The sequence below is a fragment of the Botrytis porri genome (assembly GCF_014898465.1).
Source record: "Botrytis porri strain MUCL 3234 chromosome Unknown BPOR_016, whole genome shotgun sequence".
Taxonomy (NCBI): domain Eukaryota; kingdom Fungi; phylum Ascomycota; class Leotiomycetes; order Helotiales; family Sclerotiniaceae; genus Botrytis; species Botrytis porri.
This window is the reverse complement of record NW_024066090.1, coordinates 195,665-216,156: the sequence shown is the minus strand read 5'-3', so window position 1 is coordinate 216,156 and position 20,492 is coordinate 195,665. Positions and strand designations below refer to the sequence as shown.

Here is a 20,492-nt window from a genome sequence, read left to right as displayed (position 1 = left end):
TTTTGAGAGAGGGAGAGAGAGGGAGACGTGAAGAGATATTTGGTGGAAGGTATGAATCTGGAGTGGGACGTTGAAAAGGCGGAGGGCGGAGGGCAGAGTGGTGGTTGCGGGATTGGAAGGGGGAGGGGAGAGATTTGAGGATCGGCGGGGAAGTTGAAGGATTAGAGAGGGAGGCAAAAGAAGAGAAAAGCTTGAGAATATCTAGAATGTGGAAGGAGTACCGGTATGATGTGATGCTGTGGAGATAAACTCGGGCGGGGATATTCAGGAAGATTGTGAAATTGGAAGTTACGAACATTTTGAGCAAAGATGAGAATTCGAGTTCAGATTTAAGTTGCTACTCTATTCTTTCTGTCTGACACTTTGAGGCATTCCGTCTCGGCATCGCACTTTTGGAGTCGAGTTTATAGGGATGAGGAGGGGAGAGTATGTCTGTTATTCATATTTATATTTATATGAGGTATTGGGTAAGGGCTAGGGTCAGGGTCAGGGTCCTAGAATTATAGATGAGGGGGAAAGGTAGGGTTCTGCTCTGGTGAATGGGCAAGTTTGTATATGGAAGTTAGTAGGTGGTGGGATGAGAGTCACGGTGTTTATGGAGGATGTGAGAGTGTAAGGGGGTGGGCTGAGACTGCTAGATTGGATGTTTGTGTTGGTAATGGGAAAAGTTGTCACGGTAAGGTTAGCTCGGTAAGGTAACCTCAATGGTTAGAGATTTTGTCTCTGGGATAGAATTGTTGGAAAAGAGCGATTATTATTGCTAGGATTGTAGGAAGGCTGGGTTTGAATTTGATTCTTGAAAAGCTGGGGTTTGATGCTGTATGAACTGAGAAAATTTATATATACTACGTACATGTAAGAGTTTTAGAACCTACTTACCGCACAGGTAACGCTTTTCCAGCTCAAACCTTCGAATATTCAGCTCTTTATACCCTAGTTTATTTATTATATTATAAAATGAAATCAAAAATTATATAATAAAAATATTTGAGATTATTAAAAAATAAAATAAAATAAAATAAAATAAAATAAAATAAAATAAAATAAAATAAAATAAAATTTTTAAACAATTTTATAATAGCTTTTATAAAAGATTGAAGTTAAATTTCTTAAAATTTTCGAAGAATTGCTTGTTTTGTATAGGAAAAATGTTACAAGTTAAAAATCCTGAGTTTTTTGATTAATAGTTTATATAAATCTTGAATTAAATTATTTAAAAATTAAGTATAATATAGTTTATTAGTGTCAAAATACATAATCAACAATATAACATTATATATCATGCTTTACCTCACATACATACGAAATACATAAATAAGAATAGTATATATATATAGATATAGCAATTCCCTTTTCATACAAAGAGGGTAAATAGAAATAAACAACTCTTTTATTTATACACATTGTGTATACACACCTTATCAAGTCTGCTCAACAATTAGTATGTGTACTATATTAGTGCGTATATTACTTTTATTTTAATTTATATTCTTCAATCTCAATATACGATTTATTAATTATTTATTATATAATTAAATAATAAAGAAGAGAGAATACTCTTAACTATCGAAGTTATTGAAAAAGATAAAAAACTTTCGATTTAGAAAATTATTAAACTGTATAATATTATATATATAATACTTATTTAAAGAATGAATAGAACAACTTTTACAATTGAATTTCAATTATAAAATCTGAAATTTATTAAAGTAGAAGAGCAAATGATTATTTTATATATTCTTGATATAAATTCAAGAGGTTTTCTTTTTAAATTTAAAGAGATAAAAGATATGGTGAATTATATTTTCGAATTGAAAGGAAGAAAAGTTATTGAAAAGTTTTAAATATATTGATTTGTAAAACAATATAAAAAATTAAATATATATTTTAATTGTGTTTATGATTTTCAAAAAACTTTTTATAAGGATTTTAAGCTTTTTAAAGAGTGGTTTTAATTAGTTATAAATATATAAATAAAATATAATATTTTAAACAAAGATTTTTATAATTTTAATAAAACAGGTTTTATAATAGGAACTATATGTATAATGATAATTATTATTAATACTAAGAAATATAATAGAAGTAAATTAGTATAATTAGGTAATCGAGAATAAACTATAATAATAATATATGGAAATGAAGAGGGTGAAATTATTCTTTTATTTCTAATAGTTTAAGGATAAATTTATTTTTCTAATTGATATATCGAAATTAATCTTCTTATAGATTAGATTATTAAATCTATATCTAATAAATAGACAAACAATAAAACAAGTTTAGAATAATTGAAACATTTTGATAAGTATATTAAAAATCAAAGAAAGAGTAAATATTAAATGTTAATATTAAATAGGTATAAAAGCTACAAATTAATAGCTTTTCAAATATATTATAAAGAGAATGATATTATATATTTATATTTATTATTATATTCAAATCATTTTATTCAACCACTTAATATTAATTATTTTAGTAATCTCAAACGTTTATATAATAATCAAATTAATAGATTTATTAAAGTATATATTAATTATATTTCAAAGATTGAATTCTTTATAACTTTTAAAACTATATATAAAAAATCAATCATCTTTTAGAATATAAAATCAGAATTCTAAAAAACAAATTTAATCCTATTTAATTCTAAAATTATACTCTCGAAATTAAATATTCGAATTCATGTACCTACCCCCTTCTCTTTCAATCTAAATCAATAGATCTCTTAAACCCCTTATAACTCAATTAAAGCTTTTTCTCAATTAATATTAATTAAATCTCAAATAACTTATTATCAATCAAACTCATTTATATCTATATTTAAGGTTATATTAACTCTAATTAAAAATAAAAAACAATTAATTTATAAAAATATACTTTTAAATACAAAAATTTATATATTTCAAATAATAAATAAAATATTAAGCAAATATTAATATATAAGTTATAAAAAACCCAATTATATTAAAAAGAAGTATTTATTAGATAAGAAGTTTTTAATATATTATTTTAGTAAGAAGTTAATATTTAGATTTAATATAATGAGTATTAAAAGGAGAGTAAATCTAATAGGGAAGTATTTTCTATTTGATATTATAATAAATATGAAAAGATAGATTATAATATAAAACCCATCAAAATAATATAATAGATTTTAGATTATTAAATTCTGAATAGTTTTAATTAATTGATTTAATTATTATTGAATAATATGAGTTTGAAAGTGTAAATTAAGGTAAAAGTAATGTATGTATTAATATAATATATATATTGATAAACTATGTTATACTTTTTTAATATTTGATATATTCATATTATCAATCTTGAAAGTTTAAAATCAATATGTAATCAATTGAAATAGTAATCTAATAATTTTATTTACATAAGGAAACATAAATTTTGTAGGGATTATGTCAAAAAAACGTCACGGCGTGTAGTAAGTAGGGGTAAGTCGGGTACTCTACTTTCAAGCCACCTCCCTTTTGGGCCACTTTTTACATCAAAAATGGAATTTTTAACTTTCTTATTTATGAATAGAATTCACTGAAAACTTATATATATATAATTTAGATCATTTTTAGCTTACCTTGAAAATTTCAGATTTTTAGGAATTTTCTGTATTGAGATCTAGAGCTTTAAAATATCGATTTTTAAATTTGTATAGAAATCATATATAAATTTGAAACTTTTATAAAATCTTTAATAACTTTTTAATAAAAATTATTAAAAATAGACTATAAAATTTTATTATAAATTTATAACATATTTATTTTGAAGGATTTAAGAAAAAAAAGAAAACTTCCTATAAATAGATACTTAAAAGAATACCCTTAAAATTACAGGGATTATTTATATTATTCTAAACTCACTATATACTATATCTCTATATCTATTAATTTTTTTTTAATTTTTTTTTTAATTTCTATATAAATTTAAATTCAAAACTTTCAAAAAGATATATAGTTTTCTTTTAATAGTTATTATTAAAGAGTTATTAAAGATTTTATAAAAATTTCAAATTTATATATAATTCCTATATAAATTTAAAAATTGATATTTTAAAGCTTTAGATCTTAATACAGAAAATTCCTAAAATTTTCAAATTTTCAAAATAAGCTTAAAATAACTTAAATTATATATATTCAAATTTTTATTATATTAGATTATATATTGATAGAAATATTAATAGACTAAAAAAGCGATTTTTAATATAAAAGGGTGGCTCAAAATAAAGGTGGTTTGAAAATAGGGTGGTCGATTTAGGTTCTAGAACTCTTACAATTATATTGGTAAATTAAAGCTTGAGGAAAGGTGCTATCATTTCCCATTTTCCATTCATCGTATTAACAAGGACTATGAAAAGTATATCCCAACTATGGTAGTATTCCCAAGTATACATTCCCTCGTATTGGAACAATTCCCCTCTACAACCTCGAAACATTTCTTACCTCTTCATTCTCACCCCCCAATTCCCCCCCCAATCACGTGTTTACCCAAGCTAAGCTTACTAGCTGACTAATCATCATCATACCCAAAAACTCCTCAATACCACTAGTAATTCACAAGTATCAAAGAATATTCAAGCCATAACAACTTCATTCTCCAACACACCCTCCAATCCACGCACCCATTTCTCTTCACACATAACCACCCCCAACTAAATATCTCACACCACAAAAACAATCAATAAAATGGCACCCAAAACCCAACGCGTAGTCGTCGAACGCTCCGGCCGTCGCCCCGCTCAACAAAAAGGTTATTTCGCAAGCACGTATGGTGCGTTGACGGCGCCGGAAAATGCGAGTGTAGTGAGGAGTATTGGGGTTTTTGGGGTTGCGGTGGCGTTTTTTGCGAGTAGTTGGAGCGAGTATCTTTTGCCGCCGTGAGTATTTTTTTGTTTTGGTTTTGACGGGAGGGGGGAAGAGGGATGGGATGGGATGGGGATTGAGATGAAGGATTGAGATTAGGACTGGGCTAATGATTGTGTGTGTGTAGTTTGTAAAGAATGATAAGGATTGGCAATGGAGATGGTGATGAGAATTGTATGGGATTGGATTGGGACTGGAATATTGATATATGGAATCGACAAACGAAAGGCGGCAGAGTGATGATGAGAGAGGAGATCTCTTAATGACGACGACAATGTGCAATGGATTACCTAGGTCGCAGATGAATGCAGCAGTCAGTGGAAGAAATGTATGATAGGATGGATGCATGACGAAAAGCGGAATGAAAGTGATGGGATATGATTGCGAGGATGATTCTGAAAACGAGGATGTGTATGTGTATACATAGCATGGAAAGAGGGCGTTGATATCTACTTATTGTGAATAGATCTCTACTTCCTATGTACTAGTTATGTTGTCTTTGGAGGCGGTTGTGATTAGTGATTTGTGTTTTTTGTGAGATGGGCTTGTGGTGTGGGTGTGTTTGTTTTTATGAAAGGAGGGAAGGGTGAGTGGTGAGGCAAATTAAAAGTCTATAGGGTGAGAATGCTGAGAGTCTGAAACCGATGCATATTGGGATGGAATGCAACAGAGTAATGGAAGCAAGTGCTTTTATTTCGAATCCCTGAAGCCTTTGTCAACTGTTGTGATATAATGAGAAGGACATTTAATAACCTCACAGGTTGCCTTACTGGTGATCCATTCTATACATTCTCACGCTTTCTATCTTAGATCTATGAATTTGGACTACGAGCACAGATCTGAATTCTCGTGGCAATGTTAATGAGTAAGTAAGTTCTTAGACCAGGCTCAAGACCAGTCAGTACGTGAATTCCATATTATTTCAAGCATCAATATCAGACGCTCTTCCGCCAGTAAACCATTGGAGAGAGTTGCACTACCTAGTATTCTTCCCTATGCTATCTAATAGGCTGGATGGCTGTCGAAGATGAATTCTACATTACATATAATGAATCAATATCATACTTACAGAATTCTTCTCGATCATCGAAACTATTCGATTATATTTTATTGTATCCTGTCCTTTTTGATCATCAAAATCCAAGTAGAGTACCTACGTAAGTGTGTATTTGACTGCTTGTTTACCTCTCAAAACCCCGTCTCAATTCAATCTCACCTACATACGTCCAACCCCAATTCACCACATCCGCATCCTCATCATAGACACCAGCCAAGTTTAGTCGATATACTTCTCTAACCCTCCAAACTTATCCCATCGCTCTAGATTAACACCCCCATTCAATTCACGCAAAACCGCAACTGCAATACATTCCTATACACTCACACACCGTAATACAAACAGTATCCTATCATATCCTATACATTCCCGTCAGAAAGTCAGATGATGGCCATTGAAACTTGTTGGTGGAAATGGAAATGGAAATGGAAGGGGAAGAGGAATGGAAATGAAATTAGAAGGGGTGCAGGATAGAATGTAAAAAGTAAAAAGTCTTGATAACAACCTACCTGCTTATTCACTTACCTACCTATTTATCTATCTATTTATTTATTTATTTATTTATTTATTTATTTATTTATTTATTTATTTATTTATTTATTTATTTATTTATTTATTTATTTATTTATTTATTTATTTATTTATTTATTTATTTATTTATTTATTTATTTATTTATTTATTTATTTATTTATTTATTTATTTATTTACCTATTTATTTATTTACTTATCTACCTATCTACTTATCTACCTATCTATCTACCTACCTATTTATCTACCTACTTAATGAGTATTATCACACCCTAACTCTTCAATTCACCAAGAACAGGTAACCTCGTCTTTTATATGTAGTGTGTGAATTATATACAGATTTGACTATTCTATAGATTCTAGAAACCATGAGAAAGCTACTCTCTTCTCTTGTTTTCGTATATATCCCTACCTAGGTACATAATGATAATAAGAAGAAAATACTCAAAATCGATATTGATGGCAAGGATGTAATATAGGGGTATTATTTGTTGGTTCGCTAGTTCGTTTATTCATGTAAGATTACAACCGATATCAACGTATTAATGTATTAATGTATTAGTATATCAGTAAACACAGGAATCATAGATAGCTTTCCTATCTGCCTATATCCTCATTCGCCTCTCTACCCCTTCCCCTCCCCTTCCATTCCATTCCATTCCATTCCATGCAATACACAAAATCCACTTTGCAAATCTCAAAGATATCAATACGCTATATCACAAACTCCATTCTCTATTCTCTACACTCACCTACCCATCTCACCTACCCACCTCACCTACCCATCTAACCTACCTACCAACCCCATAAATCTCACCCACCTACCCACTCACCAATCCCATCCCATCCCATCCCATCCCATCCACCCATCATCAAAAACCCACTCACTCATCCCACTACCCCCTCTTCCAAAAAGAGGAAAGAAAAAAGAAATCACTCCTAACCTACCTATCCTTTCAAAATTCAACTACACACATATACATCTACAAATTCTCATTCTTCTCAAATCAGTTTATACATATCTTGATATACATATAATACACATACACATACACTTCCTCATAAAATAAACCTCATCTCACAAACAAACAAACAAAACAAAAAACAATACAAAACTAACACACCATAATACCACAATGACTATCCGACTAATGAACTAACTAACATATACTATAATGAAAAGATCCCTATTAGTTTGCTCTACCTTACCTCTTCTCCTCTCCATTCTCTCCAGTCAAAACACTCAAATCTGTGCCGTATTTTCCAGCAGTGGATATATTCATCCACTCATTATGATCTATGATGAGAATTCAAGCTTTTCTGATTTCCCCTCGCAAAATCCTTGTAGCCACTACACCACACGTATTAGATTAGCGAGTCTCCTTAACCTCTAGGGTAAGCCCAATTAATCCTTTATACTAAACTTTATTGCTTCCATCCCTACATCCTCTTTTCCCCCCTTTCATCTTTACGAGATATCTAGGTATCTGTAGTAGACACGTGCCTTCGAGAGGTTTTCGAACATTCACATATTCATCACATTCACATTCACATTCACATTCATATCCACCCACTTAACCCATATCCAAATGCAGCTTTCAAATTGAAATTTTCGCTCATTTCATTTCTCCCGCTTCAGTTCGCTACATAACTCTCATTCTCCCTGCCTTTCATATTTTACCTCCTCCCTCCCCATTCTACGGTCATCTATCTCCACCTCGACATTCACAACTTTTGATAATGCAACCTTTCCAAAAGGCGAATCATCAGTCCTATCATCCTATCATGTCATTGATTTGTTCTCCCTCAATCAATCCATCCAGATCTGTCTCGCATTCAAATAACTTTCTTCAACTATCGAGAGGGTATGTGTGACGCCGATGTGCGTTGTAAAGAAAAAAGAAAAGAAGGTTGATGCTACTTTGTTTCCCCAATCCATCCCGCCAACCCAACCAACCAATGCTCACCAATCTCATCCATCCCAACCTTTCAATCCATCCCCAAGCCGACCGAATTCCCTCCCATTTCCGTCAAATTGACCCACATCCCACCACCCAATTCCCACCATATGCACACCACACCAGAATTAGAACGGGGTATATTATATAGATATCTGAAATTGTATGCATCTTTCGACGTCTCGACAGATATTCATTGGTATCGAGCCGGCAACGAGGAATTGCTTGAAAATATTAGATAAAAAGAAGAGATGTGAAGTGAAGTAGTGAAAAGGAAAAAGATTCGATGTGCTTTTTTGTCTTCGTCCACCAGTCGTAATCAATCGAATGCGTGCGAACATCTCAATCATCATTGTTCGTACAACCTCTGAAGTACCACCTTAAGCAGTTTGTGGTTCTGCAATATCGGTATCTGGCGAATAGGTATTACTTATGCCCGCACTTTCTTGTCCATGACTAGTCCCTGTCTTCGCACTCTCTCGTTTCGAAACCCCAGAAACGCCACTATCACCCTCGTCGCGGTCGAAGATGATACCATGTATATTGAGACCATGCTTATCGCTTGCCGGAGTCTTCAAAGTCTCCTCTTCGGCTTTTTCATCCAGGTTCATAAGTGCTGGAGGACGGTGTCGCATCTGTCGGGCTTTTGCAAGAGAGATAGTCTTTTGTTGATAAGTTGTGGTTATAGGTTTAGAATCGTCTCGGTCAATGGTAGCTTTCATTAGTGCGGCCATCCATAATCTACCCTGCTTGATATTTGGCACTGCGAAGTAGTGCACAGTAGGTTTGGTGAAGTTGACAGCTCTGGAAAGACCAGCTCGTGGTGGTACGAGTTTGAAAATGAACATGGAATCACCGCCACTTTTGCTTAGTGTGGATTCTGGTTCGGCATCTGCCTCCGCCGATGCAATAGTCCCTTGGGCATTGATCGGGCTTGTAGGGCTATTCGTTGCACCGGTGAGAGTGGCGTGAAGACCAGTAAGACGATCAGTGTCGGCTGGCAAGACTCGATGGAATGAAATATCAATCAATCCTTTCTCTTGATCATCGGTCTCGGAATAATAATATGACAGTCGGCGGCCCTTCAACACAAAAAGTCTAGGCTTCCATGTTGTCATAAGATTCGAACTTTTCTTTTTCATCCATCCGCTGTAATCTGCACCGACCATCTGTTCCTGAGGCGTTTTCTTTTCGAGTCCCCGTGTATAGGCACTAGTTTCCTTCTTGGACTTCTTTCTCGATGCCTTTGGATTAATCATAGCCGTCTTATCATCTGCAGGATCAAGTTCAAAGCTTGGGCCAGCTGAAGGTGTGCTCGAACCAGTTCTTGAAGGCGATTGAAGTGGAGATTCTTTTGTTGAAGATGATACCGTTTCTGTTGGTGAAGTAATGCGGGATTTCTCACGGCCGGTGACAGCGTCAGATATTGCGCGCATGCTGAAATGGCTAGAGGATCCTGTTGGTTTAGCAGGTAGGAGCCGATCGTTAGGGTAATTTTGTTGGAGACTTGGTGATTTGGGCGACATTATACTATCCATGGATCTTTCTGGTTGAAGTCTGGTAACGAGTGGGAAATCGTCCTTCGGAGGTGGTATTGGTCGAGGAGGTGAATTGACGGAACTTTCTGAGGGGGTCCTTCGACGACCATTTACAGATAAGCCGTAATATTTCTGTGCTGCGGTGGGTGGTGTCGTCTCTCTCACTGAATCGACACTACCAAATCTAGAATGTCTTGAATTTGTTGTTGCAGTCCTTAATCTTTGCTCATCAGTGTAACTAGAATTTCTAGAGTGTCCAGCTGTACTACCTCTCTTACGTAGCACGTTCCTTTGCCGACCCTCCAATTCACCACCCGAGAAATATCCTCGATCGATATCTAAATTGGTTGGGGGGGCTATAATTTCAGATGGCTGATCAGCAGATCCCTTGGTGGTAATCTCCGTGAGACCAGCCGACGATAACGGGCGATTCGAAGATAACGGTCGTTGAGATATAGCAGATGTCGCATCACCAAGTGACCAATCTTTGTTAAATGAGGCTTGTTTCCGGTGTGAAGATACACCTTGGGGTTTATCTGCCGCAATTGCGCTCATGAGTGAATGAGTGGTACTAAATTCACCAACAGAACTTTGTCTCGAGTGATGTAAATCCCTGATTGATGCAGCAGAAGGTCTAATTTCTCCTGGAACTCTGGGACTGCCTTGCGGGGTTTTGGGAGATATTGGAGATGAGGTTGTGACAGAGTCGTTTCTTGAGGGACGCCGATGCGACTGCCGAATGTTATTTGATGATGACCCCGGCCGGTTACTCAGACTGAGGTTTCTTGGTAGCATTGTTGATGAAGCACCACTGCGCACGCGGCGGCCGCCATCCTCAGAGCCAATTTCACTACCAGCATACGTACCAGTGTTCCTTCTTGTTGGAGTTTCACCATTTACTTCGTCTTGGAGGGCTTTTATTTTTTGCCATGTCTTGAGTCTTCGTCCAACAGACCCTAATTCAAATTCCTTCAAGAAAACCGATGTTTGGTCCATGCCCAAAAGGACATCCCCAGTGATTTCTTGATCTCGAAACACTTCACAGTGCTTCTTATCAACTCCTGCCGTAAACAAGTATTCCGCGACTTGCTCGGGTGTCCATATATTAACCTCGTCAAGAGTGTGGAAGTCTTCCTCTTCTTCATCCGTTTCCTCACCATTGATATATGACATTCTTGCATCATTGTGATGGCTACTGTATTCACTTCCTGAGTCATTGATCGATTTCGGTACAGAACCAACGATATGGTTCATATCTATTATGTGCTCATCAATCACACTCAAAGTTTCGTTCATGACTGGACTATCCTGACCGTGAACATGAGATTTCGCAGCTGAACTCGCACTCACTGCACTCAGTGGTGATATTATTTTGGGGGTAACGTTTGTTGGAGATTCAATCGAGGTTGGAGATGAGGATAATCGACCTCCAGACAGGATATCTGGAATGTCTCCTGAGGTCCCGGGCGGCGCTGTCGTCTCCGCAGAAGGACTCTGCGCAATCGTCTGAAAAGGCTTTTGAAGGGATGATTGAGGCAGCAGAGTTTGCAGAACTCCGGGTTGAGACATTGAGATTGTCGAAATGTTTGGATGAGAAGGGTTTCCACGAGGAGCTAATCGGGTGTAGACTTTTGATGATATATCAGTTTCGATACCCAATGCGACATTAATTCCTTTGTGGGAAGCTTACCTGCTGGGAATAAACCACTTGAACCGTTTACCAAACTCCTTCCAAGGTACCATCCATCTCCAAATTCATCATCTCTCTCTATTAATTCGACCCGATCTCCTTTCGATAAGCTGAGCTCATCAGAACTGCGGGCAGGAAAATCATCTAATTTAACCATTAGTGGCAGGACTCCCTTACATGACGATTTATTGGAGCAATTTTGTATCCGTATTCCATATCCATCACACTTCCATTCCCCATGATAACCAAGGTAGGTATAACTTACGAATTACAATCAACGTTGAACCAGGCTCTGGTCGCATTGCATCTGGTCGATGATTGGACTCCATTGTCCTTGGGGGTTCCATCTTGATCAATTCTAGCTATCCTGCTCTTTCAATGATTTCTTGTCCTCCCAAGGGTCCTTTACTATTTACAAAATAACCATCGGAACTTGATTGTGGTATGGATCTTTTGAGTTGATATATGCTTATTGAAACCAGACCGTAGTCGCGGAACAATGGTCTGAAAATTGAAGGATGGCTGGTTCGAATTTTAGTTGCAGAGGTGTGTTTTCGAGTTGCATTAACAACAACCAAAGTGAATTTGTTGTCGCAACATGAGTAGCAGGTATAGTACAACCGGTGATGTGATTATTAGCTAGATGTTTAGTGCACCACACTATGCAAAGCACAGGAATAGATCGAGGATAAAGTCCTGATAAAGTGGATTGGAAGTGTCTTTGAATCAGGGGGACATAATTGAGTGGTGCAATATGAAATAGAAATTGAGATGGTAGATGAGTGGATGGATGTTGTCTGGAGTGAAGTAAGGTAAGGTGTGTGAGAGTGAAGAGAAGTGTGATGATAATGATGATAAAAATAATGGAGAATTGAGTGGTAGTGGGAGGGGAGGGGAGGGGGGTAGGATGGGATGGGATGGGATGGGATGGGATGGGATGGGATGGGATGGGATGGGATGGGATGGGATGGGATGGAAAGTTGAGATTTGAGAGTTGAGAGTTGAGAGTTGTCGGCGTATCGCAATGCAAAGGGTACCTGGTAATGTATGCACCTGCTAGTTAGCTATATAATGTATATGGAGGGCCTATATAATATCAAATTTGGATAACTTATGGTTTTTAGTTTATTAGTTTTAGCAAGTGGAGTGTGATTTGAGTGAGTTTTGGGGATTAGATTTGTTGAAAATTAGGTCTGTGAGGTTATGGGAAGTCTAAAAAAAGAAATAAAGTATGGGTTAAAGTATGGCACGGGTAATTGACTCGACATTATTAACTTTCAGCTCTACAGAGTATTATTAACAAAGCAGTTTCCAGCATGGATTATGAATAAGTATTAGGTACTGGGCAGATAGGTAATTAATAAGGTAAGTGAACTTCTGAAGTTCTGAAGTGCTCATTCACTGCTTTGGGAAAGTGGGTGATGACCTGGAAGTGTACTCCGCATATACGATATACAGGCCAGGCCTCCTACTCCATATATACTACAAAGTACAAGGTATCGAGGAGCTGAGGTAGGCGTGGTAGGATACACAGAGCACCGCTACGGAGCAATAATGTATGGTTGGAGAAAAGAGCTGGCTTAGCCCTCACCTTAGTTACACCTCACACACCTCACACATCTCATACACCTCATACTTTGTACATATCATACATCGCCAATGACAGAATCCATCACTCTCATCCATCATCACCCATGCTTCTAGTTTTGCTTTTTGGAATTCCCTGCTAAGTAACTTACTCTGGGCTGGAGTCTGTAAGGTTACATACTCCATATCTAGGTCTTCTGTGGTTCTTTCTTTCTACCTACCTACCTACCGTAGTACGTCCTTGGTATATCTCTCGAGTTGTATCTTGATTTGTATCTTGATTTGTATCTTGATTTGTAGAAGCTCAAGCCAAGGTAAGCTGTACTCTGGAGTCTCTACAATTGATGATAACCCTTAGCCAACAGCTTGCCGCTGACAATAGCCAACCGGAGATCTATAAATATGACCCCCCAGTCTTTTCATAATCCTGGGAGGGGAATTGTGATCCCACTTCCCGGTAGTCTAGAAACGCATTGCGTTGCCACCGATATTCGAATAGTCGACTTTCTACGACGAAAGTTAGAATAATAAGGTTACCACGTGGATATCAAATACTTCTTGTAAGACCTTACATCGTACTTCTTCTTATGAATAAGTGTGTACATCCCCTCTACTTCCATTGTGATTCATTCATTCATTCCAGAATCCATGCTTCTTCCAAGTTCTCAATGTATGCTTCAAGCCTCCGATACCCAGTAGTCGATAGGTATCACGAGAGAATACTTCTAATAGTACCACCAATATATCTAAAAAGGATCATCGCCACATGACCAAATAACTTCTCATGGCCTTTTCAGTCTTCGCAATTTGAATGTCACATAACATCATATATATCCATGATGCATGTAAGAGTGTACAGCATTACTACCTAGATAGGTATATTCAACATGCGAAGTAACTCTAACTAATAAGCGATCGAGGCAGGCCAAAGAGGTGAGCAGGTTGTATATTGTTCATACAAGATAAATACTCTGAGTATACTGTAATAATCTTGGAAGTCTGTGAAGTGTGTGAAGTCTGTCAAGTTTGTGGACTCTGTAAAGTCTGTAAAGTCTGCAAAGTCTGTTTGAGACCCCTCATTCACTCCCCTCATGTAATGATCTCATTGTTGCTTGTATCTTTATACTTTTCAAGAGGAATCATATTACTACTAGTTATGGAAATGACTACTATGTGCCTATGTAGATATTCTGTCCGTCTATCATTCAGTCTTTTTGTTATTCTATCCTTCTCTCCTTCTATCCTTCTATTCTCCTATCCTTATCCTCCTGTCCTTCTGTTATGTCATCTACAGTACACCTAAATACCTAAATACCCAAATACCCAAATAACTCAATATGAGAAACCATACTTCCATAAACTGAATAATAAATCCAAATGAAAACGTTATATCCTATTTCATAAATTCCTAACCTCTAAATGTTACAATAGATACATCTCATTCTTATTGGTTATTAAACTTTCACCATCCATTCACCTTTGAGGTTGTTTGTTATCGCTTCTACAACACTGATACTGAACCTCATCAAATATCCATCCATCTACCTCCGAACTTTGTCTCCTTCACACAACAACAACTTTGGACAAGCAACCTCTTCAATTTACATTGAATTCTGTTGTCATATTTCCTGTTATAATTTAATCCCTTCATATAATAAAAGAAAGAAAGAAAATAGCACATGTCCCTTACGGCAATCCTTGTTCAGAACATCTCATCTCACGTACGGTAGTAGGCTATAAGACAGGGCTCGATTCCTTTTCCTTTTTCCACAAAAAGAACTTCTCAAGATCTGGACCAGAGGGCGTGGACGTGGGTGAAGGCAAAGGCGAGGGATTGAGGAGAAAACATTCGATACACCTTCATACATGAAAGGTCTCTAATGCTTTTCACATCCATCTTGAATTGTTACCAAAACGGATTCAATGAATTCCCAACGTCAAACTTGAGACATGCGCCGACCGCCCGATAAAGAGGGCAATTCTGCCATGACCGAACGAGATGTTGTCTCCTCTAATGCCACATTAAACGCCTTTTTGGGCGGGTCTCGACAAAAATCTTGGATGATCGCAGGAGGGGCACCAGTTCGACCGACTCCACGACGTCCTAGCATCACTAAGCCGTCAGATCAGAGCAATGCGAATAATCCTCAAAGGTACGCTACATCTATTTTACCGACTCAAAACTACACACTCGAGCACAAAAATATAGGATTGAGTGGTTGGCGCAAAGGCTACGTATTCATAGATAGATATGGACCGGTATCCCGTGGGCTTCAGACTTAGAGAAGTTCACATCATTGCTATGGGCCAGGTATCCTGGTTCTATTTCCAGATGCCGTTTGCGACCCTTGAATGCCTGCTTGTACCGGGCACATATCACAAACGAATCTCCATTCAATGATTTGAGGCTAATTACAGTAATCTTTAGAACTTCGACCACTACTTTACTTTCGCCAGTAACAAGCAACGAATCATCGAGTCCCGGACTGGCGCAAAATTCTGTCCCTCTTCAAAACACACACACCGCTTCCTCCTCCGGCACGCATGGTTCTTCGAGAGTGAATGCCACAATCACAACAAGTCAAGCTCTGCAAGAAGCATGTATTACACCTTCAAATCCCGATATTGCCCAGCCTCGAGTTCTCCCTGACGTAGCGAGAGGCGAACACGACGAACCTTGCCCAGTGACAATATCTGCAAGGTCTCCTCTGTCTGAGGAAATCTCTCAACTGCAGACCTCAGCTGATATCACTTCAATTGGGAACACGTCCCGGGATTCACTGCCCATGTCCTCTTCAGACCCGAATATAAGCAGTCGGGTACCATCTGTTACCAAAAGAAATTCGGAAATATTACCAGCAGTTCAGGGTCAAGTGGATCAAACAATGCTTTCTCATGCGCAGCGTCCTCACCAGCGGCCATCATTTCGCCCTACCATACCTTCCTTAAAGCCCCGTGCTGAGGTGGTAAAGAAGTATATTGAACAATGTGGGGGTATGGCCAGCTTGAATTCTGCGCTTGAAAAGCCAAGGTTCAGTTTGATGGAAACTGCCTGCAAGTTTGATGACGCCCATTATGTTGCAACACATCAGCTGTTCTGTGTGTGGGATACGAGCCGTAAAGATATCACAGGCATAACTGAGCTTCCAGACTCGGTGACTTTAACCCATGCGTTTCGGATACTTGGTCAGCTGATACGAGACAATGAAGGCATGGCACCGAATCACCTTCGATGGTTTGCTAATTTTCCAAGTCCATTTGCTGATTTGATGAAAAATTCCGAGCCATATCGGTGCATCGTTCGAGAAGTCGGCACATTTCTGTTAAAGTTGGTTTCTAATTGGTCGGAACTGACGAGGATGTGTACTAGCAGAGGCCACCCGCCGCTAGTTGATGAGTTGATTAATGAATTAGGGCTATTATCACCGACTTTACAGAATATTGTATTCACTGCGACTAGGCGCAATCTTAATATTGTGGATGATGAATATGGTAATGAAATGGAAAGAGTGTTTGAACAAGATAGAGCCGGACATAGAGAACTTGCTGCTCGATATAATACTTCTCGACCACCCTCGGAAAGGGAGATTCAAGAGAGAACTAAAGCCATAGTGCAAAAGTACATGATGTTATCATTGAAAGCGCGCCAGAAGATGATGACGAATATTGCGCCGCAACCTTCAACAGCATCAGCAGCAGCGACTCCCTCGAGCACCGGCCAAATCGCAAGGATTCCAAACGGATCATACTCTCATCTAATGGGATCAACTTTCAGTCCCCACCAGAATGCTCCTCAGCAAATTCATGTTCAGAACCGTCAAACTGGTCCAACATTAAGTCAAATACGAACCTCGTTCACTAGACCTTCATCACCTTTGATTATGGCAGGTGCGACCGGTAGCCATCAAAGTATTACGCCACGTACTAGTGTAGACACACCTAGTGCAATTCCCATACAAGCCTTATCGATGGGTTCGCCAATCCAACAAGGATTTCAATATTCGTCACCTGTCATGCGTAGTAATGGCTCTCAATTCCCTCCATCAGTCTTGCAGAGTAATGGTTCTCAATCACCCATCATAGGACAAAATCAGGGACTTTCTCAAGGCCAGTATAATCTTGACCCACGATTCGACACTAGACAACAACAGCATTATCCACAACCATATATGCAACAGGCGAATGGCCCAGCACTGTATAGCCCAAATAATACCCAACAAATGAGTTCTCAGCAATTGCAACAAATCCAAATGCATCAACAGCAACTACATCATCAACAGCAGCAGCATTGGTTACAGCATCAGATGTCTCAACAGCAGCAAGCCCAACATCAAGCTTTAGCACTTCAGCGTCAAGCTCATCCAAGAAGAGATAGCCATTCAATCATTGGTCAGCAACAACAGCAGCAGCAAGTTTCATCAAGAAATGCTAGCAGAAATAGTACTAGAAATAATAGTGTTTCCGGCGAGCATATGTCTCCGTTGGTGAATGGTTCTATTTATATGCGAAGTAATCCTCCAGGAAACCAAGGGCCTCCGTACCCAAGGCCGATGACCATTGAAGAGCAAGAATGCATACAATATAGCAACATGCCTGATCCTATGAAAAGATCTCTCATTCCCCCCCTTGGTTTTATACATTCTCAGGGACTTCCAGATCCAGATATGAAAGCTCTTCATCAAGCGAATCTTCGCAGTCCCCGCCTTGTTACTATCGATACTCCTAAACTTGGTTGTGATGGCGTCTCTCGCAGGTTTTATCAATTTGTGAAGGATTTTCCTATGGCTCCAACGAAGATCCCCTTCGAATCCTCACTCAACAGATTAGAGTTCCAGATTTCTGCCGATGCATTGACGCGTATTTCTCGTGATAAATTGGTTGCCAAAGATTGTCTAATGGTCCGAGAAGTCAAATCGCAATCTCTTCAATTTCGATTGAGATGTGTATCAGCAGTCGCAGATGCAAATCGAATCCCAGTTTCGAGATGGGTTGTTTCGGATACGGTGTGGCCCGAAATGATCTTTATGGATATCAATAGCCATGAGTTAGAGGCCAGACGCAAATGGCACCATGGCAGGGATCTTCCAATCGATATCACGCCTTATATAAATTCTGGAACCAACGAGATTACAATATCGATGCCCAAGTTACCTACAACAAATAAAGAAAAGGAATATTTTCTGGCTGTGGAAGAGATTGAGATTTTACAGCACAATGAAATCATGGACAGGTGTAAAGAACAAAGCATTCCTGCAGCAAGAGTCGTGGAAGAGATTCAAAAGAAGCTTGCAGGCCCGACGGATGATGATGAACTTTCGATAGTGGTCACTGATCTTTCGATTGGTCTTACTGATCCTTTTACCTCGAGAATCTTTGAAATTCCCGTTCGCGGTGAAAATTGTTTGCATCGGGAATGTTTTGATCTCGCAACTTTCCTGTCGACACGCCCAAGCAAGCCGAAACGACCAGATCAACCTTGTATGGTCGACGTTTGGAAGTGCCCGCTGTGCTCTGAGGATGCACGTCCATACAGCCTTCGGTACGATGGATTTTTAGCTTCTGTGAGAGACGAACTACAGAAACAAGATAAGCTTGACGTGAAAACTATCTTAGTCGCGGCGGATGGTACCTGGCGTCCAAAATTCGAGTCGCAACCTTCACATAAACGAAAGTCGACCGCCGATGACGATGACAACGATTCGATAGATGAAGAAAGGCCAAGAAAGAAATCAACAAATGGCGTTACGCATGCCGTGGTAGAGATAATTGAATTGGACGATGATTAAACTTTTCTTTGGTGGATTTTCGTTACGATCACACACAAATATACGAGCACGATGCGGCGTGGAGTTTTACAAAATTGGCCAGCTTTTTTTGGGTTGGATGGATTAGCTTCTTTGCATAGGTGCTTATTAGCGGCGTTGATTTTGAGGAAAATGGATGGAGGACGAACACAACCAATCGTTTGGCGTACGTTAATTTTTGCTACTTCTTCATGTAAGGGCGTTCTCAACTTCTTTCGGAAATCTCACAACATGGCTTTGGCGTATGAACGTTCTGTTGAACACGGTTGCGTATGGTGGGGGTTTCTTAGCATACGAGAACAATGGCATGGTAGAATAGCATATGGTAGGGCTTGGCTTATCAAATTTCATGGTGGAAAAATACCCCTAGATCATGATTATCATGAAGTTTGAATGGATGATCAGGGATTGGTCTAATTGATTGCACTGGGTAATAGACTACTAGGTCTAGAGTGGATGGAATGTGTATATTTGTAATAATTAGCTAGATATTTGGCTGCAAGACTTGGCGTACGTTTATGTGAAGTAATTACAATAAATGAGAATTTAATTTGTGAATTTGAAATGCTGGAATGGAATGGTGGAGTGAGTGAGGTAGGGAGAAAGTGATGATTTTGATTTTTTGATATTGGTGTTGGCGAGATGAGGGAGTGATTGTTGGATGAGTGAGATGTGGTGGATGTTTGAACTTATGTGGTTTGACAAACCACCAGGTAGATTAATGTAAGGTAAGTTACATATCAAGCCAGTATGTAAATATTCTTTCATTCTATTTCTATTTCTCTTGATTTTAAATTGAGCTGCACTCTTGGGCTTTGGATTGTAAAGTTGTAAATCTAATAGTAGATGAGTGAATGAAGAGAGAGGGAGAGAGGGAGAGGGACTAGGTGAATAGGTATATAAATAGAATTATTATTATTATTATTATTATTATAATGATGAGAAATACTACTATGTAATAGTAGATCTCTCTATGATAATAGTATGTATGGAATATTGTTTATTTATTTTTTATTTTTTATTCGCTTAGTTGAATGGTTGAATGATGGGGAGAAGTAATATATATGAGGGGGGGGATTGAGTTGATAGGTAAATAGACTAGTAGGCTGATAGGTAGGTAGGTAGGTGTTTATCTGAGTGCTGAAAATTGAGAATGGGAAATGGGAATTGAGAATTGGAAGGTTTGATGAGGGTTGAGCTGGAGTTTGAGAAGGTGCTGGTTTTAGGTTTTACTGTTTTGAGTGCGATGAAAGGGGGATGTGGAGGATATATGACATGATATGGTATGGTACTTGTTTAACGTTCAGGGGAAGACCTTCCGAGGGGTATTGAAGACGAGCTATACTAGGGAATTATGATAAAATCCTATAAATAAAATGAAAAACCTCAAATTGTAAGGAAAACCTTATAAATAAGCCCAAATCCCTAATCTCATAGTATTATAATGCTTTTATATATTCT

General features: G+C 37.8%; 3 protein-coding genes across 3 annotated transcripts; 2 read left to right on the top strand and 1 right to left on the bottom strand.

Moving 5' to 3' along the window:
• Window positions 1-4,461: 4,461 nt before the first annotated feature.
• EAF01_010293 (uncharacterized protein) lies at window positions 4,462-5,413 on the top strand. The gene is made up of 2 exons (XM_038918550.1): window positions 4,462-4,882; window positions 4,996-5,413. Exons 1-2 carry the CDS (start codon window positions 4,692-4,694, stop codon window positions 5,000-5,002), a joined length of 198 nt encoding a protein of 65 aa, XP_038765775.1. The 5' UTR covers window positions 4,462-4,691; the 3' UTR covers window positions 5,003-5,413.
• A 3,379-nt stretch (window positions 5,414-8,792) lies between these two features.
• Window positions 8,793-11,987, bottom strand: EAF01_010292 (uncharacterized protein; the record flags this gene model as incomplete). The annotated part of the gene is made up of 3 exons (XM_038918549.1): window positions 8,793-11,578; window positions 11,641-11,784; window positions 11,906-11,987. 3 exons carry the CDS (start codon window positions 11,985-11,987, stop codon window positions 8,793-8,795), a joined length of 3,012 nt encoding a protein of 1,003 aa, XP_038765774.1.
• A 3,190-nt stretch (window positions 11,988-15,177) lies between these two features.
• On the top strand, window positions 15,178-19,013 carry EAF01_010291 (uncharacterized protein; the record flags this gene model as incomplete). Its single annotated transcript, XM_038918548.1, has 2 exons — window positions 15,178-15,380; window positions 15,656-19,013. 2 exons carry the CDS (start codon window positions 15,178-15,180, stop codon window positions 19,011-19,013), a joined length of 3,561 nt encoding a protein of 1,186 aa, XP_038765773.1.
• Window positions 19,014-20,492: the final 1,479 nt, after the last annotated feature.

Coding starts and splice junctions, on each gene's coding strand:
- EAF01_010293 (XM_038918550.1), top strand. CDS start 4,692: ATGGCACCCAAAACCCAACGCGTAGTCGTCGAACGCTCCGGCCGTCGC.